A 12,706-nucleotide genomic window follows, 5' to 3' on the forward strand; every position below is an offset into this window, starting at 1 on the left:
AAAATCATGAGTCACGACCTTAGTGGATAGAGGCCGGGCAACCGATGTCTTGAACTTGTTGATGTGCAAAGCCTTCAGCACCATCACACATGACATCGTTGTCTCTAAACTGGAGAGACATGGATTGCATGGATGGACCGCTCGGTGGATAAAGAACTGGCTGGCTGGCCGCACTCAGAGAGTGGTGGTCAATAGCTCAATGTCTGAGTGGAGATCGGTGATGAGCGGCATCAGTATTGGGACTGGTACCATTTAACATCTTCGTTAGTGACATGGATGACGGCATTGAGTGCACCCTCAGCAAGTTTGCTGACGACACCAAGCTGTGTGGCGCGGTCGACACGCTGGAGGGAAGAGATGCCATCCAGAGGGACCTGGACAGGCTGCAGAGGTGGGCCACTGCCAACCTCATGGAGTTCAAGAAGGCCAAGTGCAAGGTCCTGCACCTGGGTTGGGGCAATCTCAGGGCACAAGGACAGGCTGGAAAGAGAACGGATTGAGAGCAGCCCTGAGGAGAAGGACTTGGGGGTACCGGTGGATGAAAAGCTGGACATGAGCCAGCAGTGTGCACTGGCAGCCCAGAAAGCCAACTGTATCCTGCTCTCAGAAGTTCTGCTCTGCTCTCATAAGACCCCACCTGGAGTGCTGCGTCCTGCAGTGGAGCCCTTAACATAAGAAGGATATAGACCAGTTGGAGTGAGTCCAGAGGAGGCCACAAAGATGCTCAGAGGGCTGGAGCACCTCTGCTGTGGGGACAGGCTGAGAGAGTTGGGCTTGTTCAGCCTGGAGAAGGGAAGGCTCCGAGGAGACCTTATAGCACCTTCCAGTACCTGAAGGGGCTACCAGGAAGCTGGGGGGGACTTTTTACAAGGGCCTGTAGTGATAGGACAAGGCGTAACGGGTTTAAATTGAAAGTGGGGAGATTTAGATTAGATATCAGGAAAAAATTCTTCCCGGAGAGGGTGGTGAAGCACTGGAACAGGTTGCCCAGAGAAGCTGTGGATGCCCCATCCCTGGAAGTGTTCAAGGCCAGGCTGGATGAGGCTTTGAGCAACCTGGTCTAGTGCAAGGTGTCCCTGCCCATGGCAGGGGGGTTGGAACTAGATGATCTTGAAGGTCCCTTCCAACCCAAACCATTCTATGATTCTATGATTCCATGAGCCTGCTGAGTATCACCTCACTGGTCAGTCTTAGTATGAATTTACAAGCAAAACTATGTATCGGCTACAGTGCAAAAGCTGGTTAGATCCTCTGTTTTTCCTGTGTATACAAAGTTTTCAGTGTTCTTTTTATTGCTTCATAACATATACCTGAACTTTTGAAAATGTCTGAAAATTTCAACCTGAATGCAACATTTAGCCTCACTGTGAAGCCATCAGTATAAAAAAATTAATGTATCAACTAAGTCAATTGTTTTGGTGTCAATCATATTCCTATCATTATGCATACATAATGCAGAGTTTTTTATATGTCCAAAGTAGTACTTTTACTAAAGAATTTGTTATTAGGGAGTCAAATGATCAGTTTAGATTGCTTTTCATTTTATGAATATAATGTCTTTTTAACCAAATTGGTCAAAAATTACTGAAAAAGCACAGAAGATTTTTTTTTCCCCACGATGATCTATGAGTAAGGATTAAGAAGCTTTAAAACTCTAGACTTGGTTTATTCTTTTGTGTTAACATAAAAATAGTGTTATGAAATCAGAAAAAAACACTGGGTTTATGCTAAAAGAAACAAATAAATTTTATCATGGGAGAGAAGGAAAGCAGAAGAAATTAAAAAGGAGATTGAGTTGGTAGAATCCGCCAGAAAGAAGTGTCTTGTCCTTGACTAAAACAGAAAACACATACGGAGATATTTTAAACTAAGAGTCTTCTACCCTGCCATCACCTGATGATGTGTTTGTTTGTTTTCTGCAATGCACGTACCTATAATTAAGCCGACCCAATGCAAACTGAACTATGTTCTCAGAGCTGAACCCTCTATAGACAGGCTGCCACAAGAAGCAGCTATGTGGCCGGCTGAGGAAGTACTATCATGCTTCTTACTGTAGGACCTTGTACTCTACCATTTGCTTACCCTTGCATAATTACGAGCATCCTTTCCCAACTGGTAAAATGTGAGCTTTTTTGAGCACCTCCTTCATTAAATGACCTATTCCACCACTGTACAACTAACCAGGGTTTGGTTAACAGGTACCACATTCTGAAGAGTTGATTTTAATACCACTATTTCCTTCACATGGTCACATTTAAAACATACATGAGGATGATGGAAAGACGTGGAAAAGGAGTCAGTAACACTGGTTAAAAATGAACTCAAGCAACCACTGCATTCCTCTGCATAACAGGAGGATGTTTTACTCCAAACAATTGTTTTCAGATAAGCCTACTCTCCAGTAACAAAAAGACAGGTATTTTAGGGGAATGGCTTGACAAAGGATAAGAAATCAACAGAGCAGAAAAACAATTCTAAGCTTTCATTTCAGTCAAAGAAATACCAAATGCTACAATACTTCTGCTCATGTAAAGTTAAACAACAGGATTATCTAGTTATAAATCCAGAGTCCTCTGCTGTCCTAATCATTCTTAGGACTTACTGGTTTTGTTTACTCATGACCAGTTGCAACATGCAAAATACTAGAAGATTTAAATTTTCATCGATAATTCCAAGGATTTTTCATCCTTTCAATATTTTTTCTTGCCACTGTGTTGCCTATTCTTATTTATAGACTTGTGTGATTATTCCCTACCTGTTCAAATTGCTCATTTTCTTATTTATACTCTCATGATTATTCCCTACCTGTTCAAATTGCACATTCTTATCTTTGCTTTAATCAGTGCTTCTAGAAATTGTTTTCTGTTAAAGCAGACAGCCTAAAAAGAGAACTGCAGAAGAACTAAGGCAACAAAAACAGATTTATGGATGGGAGAGGCCCTTAACTTTGACTAGAGAAATTTCATGAAGTGATACTTGGAGAAGAAATCGCCCTCCTGGGACCGAGTGTCAAACTGAGAGGGTCACATACTCAGTCTACAACTGCTCATGACTCCACCTCAACTGTGGTACCAGAAAATCTCAACATTTTACAGTAATCTTTCATACTGAGTAATTCTTTTCTGGCATACTACCCCATCAACGCTGATTAATGTCAGTCTGCACAAAGCTAACAGGGGACTGACAGAGTCTACTCTATATAGGCTTGGGATCTGCTCATTTCTCTTAGATGATCTGACTTTGCTGCACTTACATTAAATTAGAATGTAACAAAATGAGTCCACAGAACAAATATGGGAAAAATGTTTATGACCACTTAGGGACCTAGTACTGGATCAGTTAAAAAAGATCAGAGTCTTTGTACCTATTTATGGAAAAAAGGGCATTTTTTTGTTCACCATTGTTGTAAAATAGTTTTCTGACTGATGAAAATAAGAGTTTTAGCTCTATGTGAAAATAACACAAATTCTCCAATTAAAGCTTATCCCTTTTATCCTAGCTTATGGTCTTTCCATCAGCTTCATCCCCCAAAAAGTCTCCCCTCTATCCTGTGGACTATGGTCACTCTTGGTTTCATTCCCAACCTAACTCTTTCTCAGGCACCATTCTGAAGAAAGCCAACTCGCCCTCCCTGGGAAAAAGGCAAAACATGGCCAAAAGGTTAGTTTGCTCCTGACACAGAACATGGATGTAAACTATGCCAAGACAAGCTCCTTCTGCCAAGGGCAATCCAACACTGTTCCAGCGTGCTATGTGTCCTCAAATGCCTTCACACAGTGCCCGATGGCAAACTGTCATGCCTCTAGCTTCAGGTTTCAAGAACAGCGTTGCTGTGGGCTGTATTATTTTTGGCGCTTAGAACTGAAGAACCACACACACATATAAAACAAACAAAGAATATATCAGGGCCAAAGAAACAGTCCATGAGCCAAAGGCAATGCAGTGTGGTCACAGCATATCTGCTCCAGATGGTGCCAGCGCATTCCCTGTCACAGTACACAAAGACAGTATAGACACAGCCTTTTTATAAGAGACAAGGAGAGAAATCAATCAAATCATGAAACACATCAAAGGGAGAGAGAAAAAAATAGGAGGAAGGAAGTATGGAAGAAAAGAATTAAGTTTTGGTTCTTCAGATTAGTCTTCATGGAGTAGTTTAGAAACCAGAATAATTACCTGTTGACAATGACAAAATCTTCAAAGCAGTCAATAACAGTTCTAGAACACTCTATCTGGCAATCAGGTATTTTAGTAACATCAACTTAGTAGATAACGAACTCTAAAATAACCATAAATATCACAAAATGTTCATAAATTGCTAGTGAGAGAACCCAATACCTTGAGAGAAAAAGGGTAACTCTTTAATTAATAGTCAATTAAATCTTGACTAAATTAAGTCCAATTACCTGTAAGGGAATTATAAAGAAAATCCTATAAAAGTAACTGGAAGACTGGAGTAGCCAAAGAAAGAGAACTTTAACAACATCTCTGTACTTACCAATCTGCTATGCATCTGAATGTCAATAATTTGTCCTACTTACTTAAAATGCATGCCTTTTTTTCCAGTCTATTTTAAGGCATTTTATTCCACAGAATCAATTTTTGAGGTTACCCCAAATCCAAAACAGATGGAAGATAATGAGGAAAAAGCAGAAAGTCAAAGCATAATTATAATTTTTAACACGCTTTTAGGGTTGAACAATTTGTCAACCTGCACTCTTGACAGAGAATTCACAAGATATGGGAAGCCATTTCTCCAGCAGTGTTCACAGCATAATTTAATAGCAATAATTATTATCTAAATAATTGACATATTAGGGTCAAATTATCCCAACATCAAATCTGGACAGAAAAATATTTCTTGATAAATATCTCTTAGAAATATCATTTCAGTATTAAGTAACTGGGTAGTTTAGAAATGTTAGGTATTTCTCTTAGTTAAAAATTAAATTATTATAATTCATTTACCTGAGATACACTATGACAATGTAAGCTGGGTGAGAACATTCTTTCTGCATACCTTTACAGAAATGTTACCACTGCCTTCAAATGAGCTTCACTGTTAAATGAAAAAGCACTGATGACATTGAAGCCTGTTACAAAGATAAGAACTTATATATACAAAGTTCTGTTGAAAAAGGCAGTTTGCACTTTTAGTACTCATTCCTTTAAATCACTACAGTCTTACTTCATGTTAGTACTGGTTTTCAGTCCTTCATATAGTTTTCAAGCTACTGAAGAATGCTCATCTCCAACCAATGGAAAGTACCTTTCCAACCACAATGTACCCCCCTATAATCACTAAAATTGCAGAATCCCTTTCATATAACGATTCATTGCTTTTCTTTTTTTTGGAGACATCAAGTCTGTGCAGTATGGTCTCTCCCCCAACCAAACCTTTTATTGAACTATTTATAAATACTCTAATTTACAGTGCCACATTCTTGCCATTTTTCCAGACAAATATTTTTAATTCCTTCAAAAGTAGACACCTTTCTTGTGTTTCTAAATAATTCTCTGCATGCAATAACTTTTCCAAAATAATTGGCAAAAGTTCCGTAAGCTTATTAATTTCTTAAAGGGTCTAACATGTATTCAAAGTCTCCAAGTGACTCTTAAATTTCAATCACTTTCTAACCACGCATTTTTCTATTCTTCCTTTTCCCCTCTCAGCTATTTAAAAATCAAAGCATACTTGATTTAGTCTGCTTTTAATTAAAGGGGACTCTTTCCTTATAAGTTTTTTCTGATAATATTAGAAACACCTTCCAGTGCTCTTGGCTCCTCCCACACTATCCTCCTACTCTTTTGTTCTCTACAGAAAATACGTGGCTAGTTTTACAGATTTTTCTTTCCACTGATGGTATCTTCTGGAAGTCTTTCTTTACCCCAGATATTTTTTAACAGTTAGTGCAGAGGTAACATTGCACCTATTTTAGTATGCTATACAAATTTGTCTTTTTTACATATTGAGTTGAAAGAGCTAATAATCTATAAACAATTAATCCTCTTTTTGTATTACCAATATTTCCTCACTGGTCATAAAAAAATAAACGCTCCCTGGTATGAACAGTGGCTTCTACTCAGCACCATAAGTCTAAGAAAAGCAAGAAATAAATGAAAGAAAAGCAAGAAATATACAGGAATAAGTTAGGAAGATGGAGACAACTATGCTGAGAGGTCAATCAGGAGAAAAGCCAACAAACAGGTTTGCCTAGAAGTAGCAAACCATCTCATGAAGACAACAGCAATAGAGATTCTGCTCTGAAGGTGTTTGGACTAACAGGTCACAAAATACACAGGAACTTGTGTCTAGCAACAAATGAACCCTCAAACTATGGCAGAAAGAAAATAAAATCAAAAATCTAATCATGAATCATCTTTTCAACTTGTGAAGTTCTCTGGAAGTACACATTTGTCATCCACTATATGACAGAGTGACATGACTGTCACCTACCTTAAGCATGTATTTATGAAAAAATATTATCTTGCTGTTTTTCTGTATCCTTACTCAGGAATAAGACATGCTTCCATAAATTTCACTGTCATTATTACATGCAAATACTTGTAATATGCAAAGCCAGTCTTTCGGTCAATCACAAGAGTTATTAATCCTTCTAAAAGATGTTACTAATCCAAGTACAAGAATCCTCTATTTAGCTCCAACTATGTATATATGGTCATAATTTTAATTGTTTAACACTGTTTCATTTTGATCTTTCTTATTATTCATACATTTACCTATGTGCCCAGACATTCATTTCTCTTTCAAGGAACTGCAGTTGTATTTGGACAAATGATCTTTGAGCCTGGAACAATACATCAGCTATGCGCTTTCCATCAGAAGAGATATTCTGATGCCCTGCTAATTTCAGAACTTTATTTTGAATATTATGTAATCTGCACACTCATTTACCAAGTCATCTGTGTTTCATCAATGACTAGTACTGTAAAGCAACTCAAAAGTCTACCTTTTCCTTTGTCAAAAGTTCTCTCTGTAAAAATATCATATAATAGGAACTAGGTCACTGTTCATCACTTGTCACAGATGTGCATGTGGAGCACTTCCAGGTCCATGCACTTTTTAGATTACTCTTCACTGCTAACACCTTGCACATCTTTCTCTAAGTACTAAGGCTTCTAGCACCTCAGTTTAGTCACTTATTTTTCTTCTGATTAGGGACAAATTGTATGATCTAGATCTAGACTGTTGTATCAAAAAATCTTCAACATATTTCATTTACCAAGAGCAGTACTTTATTTTCTAGTATCCTATTGCTTGTTTTCTCAGCTTGTTTGTAATGATAGGATTTGTCTTACCTAACTTGACCCAGCTAAATGTTATTTGCACTATCTTAAAACAGGCATCTCTCAAAGAGTGGGATGAATCCCCAGCTAGACGTGCCCGTCTCCTTTTATTACATATAAAAAAAGCATAAACAGCTAACAAACTCAGCTAATATATGGCCTGGAGCAGGCAGCTTGAAATGTTAAAATGAAAGTGTATAGCATTAGTTTACCCACTTGTCTCCAAGGAGACACGATACAAATATATATGCTTTAACCCATTCTGAAACTCAAATGAAACCTTGTATTGGGTTTGCATGGCAAGGTTTTGGTAGCTCAGAGCGACAGGGGTGGCTTCTGTGAGAAGCTTCTGGAAGCCTCCCCTATGCCTGACAGAGCCAATGCCAGCTGGCTTCAAGACAGAGCTGCCACTGACCAAGGGCAAACCCATCAGTGACGGTGGTAGTGCCTCTGGACAATGTCTTTAAGAAGGGAAAACCAAAACCTGTGCAATGGGAACTTCAGCATGAGACAGGAGTGAGAATACTTGAGAGGAACAGCCCTGCAGACCCCAACGATAGTGGAGAAGGGAGGCAGGAGGTGCCCCAGGGGGAGGAGCACAGATTTCCCGGCAGTCTGTCGTGCAGCCCATGGTGAGGCCAGCGGTGCCCTGCAGCCATGGAGGGTCACAGGGGGGCACAGACCCACCTGCAGCCTGGGGATGACCCCACACTGGAGCAGGGAGATGCCCGAAGGAGGCTGGGACCCTGTGGGGAGCTGGCAGGAGCTGTGGCCCCATGGAGAGAGGAGCCCGGGCTGGAGCAGGTTTGCTGCAGGACTTGTGACCCCGGGGGGACCCAGACTGGAGCAGCTGCTCCTGAAGGACGGCACCCCATGGGGGGACCCACACTGGAGCAGTTCATGAAGAACTGCAGCCCTTGGGAAGGACTCACATTGGAGAAGTTGGTGGAGGACTGTCTCCCGTGGGAGGGACCCCACACTGGAGCAAGGGCAGAATGTGAGGATCCTCCATGACCCCCATTCCCCGTCTCCCGGTGCTGATCAGGGGGAGGAGGTAGAGAAAATTGGGAGTGAAGCTGAGCCTGGTAAAGAAGGAAGGGGTGGGGGTAAGGTGTTTTAAGATTTGGATTTATTCCTCATTATCCTAATCTGATTTTATTGGTAAGAAATTAAATTAATTTTTCCCAAAGTCAAGACTGTTTTGCCCATGACGGTAATTGGTGAATGATCCCTCCCCGTCCTTACCTTGACCCATGAGCTTTTCATTCTGTTTTCTCTCCTCTGCCCAGCTGAGGAGAGCAGTGACAGTGGCTTTGGTGGGCACCTGGGCCCGAGCCAGGGTCAACACACAACCACAAAACTCAGAAATTAAATTCCCTAAAATATCATCTCCCTCTTAAGCCTGCTTGGAACTATCTCTTGGAAGGTGCTTTTCGGTTTAATGGTGCATTTTTCTTTGTTGTACACACTAATTCATTTGGGGCATCATTTTTTTTCTTTTTCCTGTTTAGTGTTCACTATGTTTGGAGAAACTGAACTGCTACACTTCTTCCACTTATGAAACCAGTTTTGCATGTCACTTCCATCCCAGAGCTTACAAACTCTGTCAGTGGGACACGTTATAATGATTTTCACTTTGTTCGTCACCTGCACTGTTTGTAACTCTCCCCTTGGTGGTCTCTGACCTCATTATCAGTTCACACTGGTTCTGGCAACTGAGGAGTTGCCAACTGGTTACTTTCGCTCTTTTAAATTATTCATATTGATTACTTTGACAAACATGACGTACATGTTGGCCTGGAAATGCAGACAAAGCAGAGAGAGGCACAAAACCTCCTTTGTTTTTTATTACAGCGGCTACTTCAAGTTATCTTAAAAGGCGTTTTAATGTTGTAGACATTTTTACACATTGCAAGCTCCACAAGACAACACACATACATTTCTCTGTGTATACAGATCTAACAGATTTTGAAGAGTATTTTAATATTAACAATAGCATTAGGCATAGGTGACAATCATGTCTTTTTTAATAGCGTACTACGCTCATCTTAGCAAAATCGGCAGCTCAGCTGTTTAAGCAACCTAGCCCTTCAGATTTATCTTTGCCTTCTAGAAGACAGAGTTCTCCACTGGCCTATCACATTTTCTAAACAAGTACATGATTTACAGATTTTGTTGCCCTTTTCTCCTTAACTCTTGTATCTACTACTTGTATTCTGACCAAGCTACCAAGTGAATACAATTCTGACATGCTAAACTCAGTTCAATACTGCATATTTCCTAAAGATGCTTATACAAAGCAAATACAGAGTAAATAAGATCCCAATGCAATGGATTACACCTCACCTGAGGATCTTTAAGTGCTCAGTTCTATAATTTTTTTTATAATTAGATAATTAGTAACACAGAGGAGCATGTAACTGTTTCAGTGTCTCTCACAATGTTTACTGTCTCTGTTTCCCAGGGCTTTTAATAGCATCAACCTTCCCCTCCATCAAGACTTTTTTTGGAATGGATCACTTACTTTGTAATACGGTCAATGTTAGCAATTTGCTTCTGGTTCCGGATTATTTCTATAGCTGCCCAAAGATGCTGGATAGCCTTTGTATCTGCCTGTCGTCTCTTCGTTAAGCGTGCCATGACCTGTTTACTTGGTCAGCTGCAGCCGATAAATAAAAAAAATACACCAAAAAGTTAATAATGAATTATGAAATTAATTACATGATGATCATATTGCAATAAATATGATTACAAGGAAAATTTTTTCATCTATAGCAATTCAATTTGTATACAGCAGCATGATTTCTTATGCTTAAAGAGCACTAACAAGCAAAAAAAGGTAGTTTAAAAGAACCCCTTTCACATCACATCATCTATACAGAAGAAAAAAGGCAAGCAGTAAAAATTACCAAACCAATAGCAAACAACTTATCAAACTGTCACAAAAAGTCACTTACTTCACTTCTCAGATACCTAAAATCTGGTAAAAAGCAGAAGCTACCCTAGCCTGAAGTTTCCACAGCCTTCTGCATTTCCCAAAACCCTTAGAAAGAATGAGTGGTGCTTGACAACATCACATGTTGTAAGCATGAAGTCTAACACAGAGGAAAAGCTAGTATACAATACAGCTCTGAGAGCATTACTTTCATATTTTTATCATCTACAACTATTTAAAAAAACCCATTCTATGAACAGAAACTAGAAGTATATTTTCATGGATAATAAATATTTAAATAAAAATATGGAGCAATTCCATTTCCTGTAACATGCTAAAACCCAACAGGACCAAAGTGCTTTCTGATGGCATTTACCCATCTAACCAACCCTGAGTAGGAACATAATGAGCATCTGGCTTTGTTTACAAATTTTCCAAAAGCTTGAGGCAATGAGTACAGATAAGCTATAAATCGCCTACAGCTCTACTACAGGCACACAATCCCTTTTTAAAAGCTTAACGATGCATTTTGATCACTAAATAACTTTCTTCCAGTGCCACCACTTTCTCTATGTAAAAAATGACTGATTTATGACTGCTACCAAGGTCTATAATTTATTTTAGAGCTCTGTCCTCAAAATGAACTCTGTGATATGCATGCGGATAGTTGTAACTAGCAGAATATTTATTTCAGTAACCCAAAATAATATACAAAATGAAAAACCCCTACACCATCTGTGCAGTGTTAAAGACGGGAATTTAAGTGTTAAAATTGTCCCTCCTCTCAATTTCACAAGAATTGAACAGATTCAAGCATTCCATCAGTTGCAGCAATGCAAATTTCAACGGGACCTACAAGCACTTGTCCAAGAGGACTGTCAAATTTCAGATTCAGGATTAGCTCAGCAACTTTCACTCACTCTACAGCTGTAATGAAATAAAGTGCAACATTCCATTATTAAGAAGAAATGATTTAACAGCATTATACTTAACGTTACATAGCCCATTTAGAGGCAAACAAAGAAACCCGATGTGAAGTGATAAGTGCACGTCAAGTTGCGATTGTATCTCATGCGTGAGGCACCTCCGGCCGCTGGAGATAGCAGGCAGGGCAGAAGGGAGCAGTGCTCGCGGAGACATGGTGTGGTCACACATCTACCCCACATTTCTGCTTTAGAAACCTCTTCCCACTGGGATTTAAAGCAAGGGCAACTGGATGGATGGCCCAGAAAAGAAAGGCCAAGAAAACATCTTTGAGGGAAGGATAAGAGGGAATATGACAGACATACAGCTAAGAGTGACAGCCTAGAGATAGCATCACCTAAGAACAACTGAGAAAGCAAGCCTCTATTGGGAATAATGGGGAAAGACCCTGCATTCCTGTGGGCTCCTCTGCATTCAGTTCACAGAATACAAGGGCATTACAGGTAAAAAACCCTCCTAATTTGTAAGAGAAACGTTACTATTTGTAGAACTCAATTCTTAAGGAAAATAGACCTGTAAAATACGAAGAAGGGCTAGATACTAACTTGAAAATATGTACAGCCCTACTATCATAGCAGAAAACTCCTTTCTTAATGCAGAACTGACTAGAAGTGATATCATTCTTTTTATTCCCTTTCTCCGAAGTATCTGCTTTAAAGTTCTTAGCCATTATAGCAGTCGACAGGCAGGACACGAAGCCTCTCATGCATTATCATGTCCACATGCAAGGATCAAGGAGGAAACACTCAACCTTCGCGACCCGGGTAACAGTGTGAAACAACAGACCAGTCTCAGTTTATTTTGTAATAAATGAAGCGGGTCTTGTTATCCCAACTACGTTAAAAATAACTGTTATTTTTGGCAGCCTGGCATATGGCTGCCCACATGAAAGCTGCACTTGGCGTGCCTGGCAGAGGGGGAAGGAGGTGGTTTTCTCTCACACCCCTGCGACACCTGGGCCCGAGGGCCCCAGCAAAGGGCAGAGCCCCAGGGAACCCATCTGGCAGCTCAGCATGGCCCAATGCCCTTGCTGTGCAGCTGGAGCAAAGGCTGACCTCTGGGGCTAAGGAATTCCCTTGTTTCTCCAAGGATGGAGAAGTCCACAGACTTCTGGGAGGGAAGGAGGGAGAGTGAAGGATCGCTGTTATTACAGGTTCCTAAAGCTGTGTGGTTGCAGAGCTGCACCCAAGATAGCCACCAGCGGGTATAGGAAGGCCGCACCTGCAAAGGCCCTATGGGCTCCTTGTTTCCCCTGGAGTGCGCTTTGGGAATGAAACACCTGAGCACCCCCTCTGCCCCATCCTTATCACACTTTGTGGGCTCGGATCATAGAAACGCTGTGTCCTGTGCCATGGCCAACTCCAACCCACGGTACAGGCGTGCACCTCCCAGGCCCAATGGCTACAGGGAGGTCAGTCCGTGGGACCAGGCTGGACCTGGTCTGAAGTAACTCTCCCAAAACGCAGCTGGTGCGTATGC

At 40.6% G+C, this 12,706-nt stretch overlaps 1 protein-coding gene across 1 annotated transcript in view; it reads right to left on the reverse strand.

Annotated features, from left to right (window-relative positions):
- ZMYND11 (zinc finger, MYND-type containing 11) overlaps positions 1-9,961 on the reverse strand; it is a gene marked incomplete at its 3' end in the record, with an annotated part of 58,880 nt that extends 48,919 nt beyond the window's left edge. Inside the window, exon 1 of the mRNA XM_010153920.1 lies at positions 9,833-9,961. Coding sequence (XP_010152222.1) covers positions 9,833-9,948 — 116 coding nt within the window. The remainder of the gene's footprint in view (positions 1-9,832) is intronic.
- Between the last annotated feature and the right edge of the window lie 2,745 nt (positions 9,962-12,706).

The sequence above is a fragment of the Eurypyga helias genome, unplaced genomic scaffold (assembly GCF_000690775.1).
Source record: "Eurypyga helias isolate BGI_N326 unplaced genomic scaffold, ASM69077v1 scaffold5716, whole genome shotgun sequence".
NCBI lineage: Eukaryota > Metazoa > Chordata > Aves > Eurypygiformes > Eurypygidae > Eurypyga > Eurypyga helias.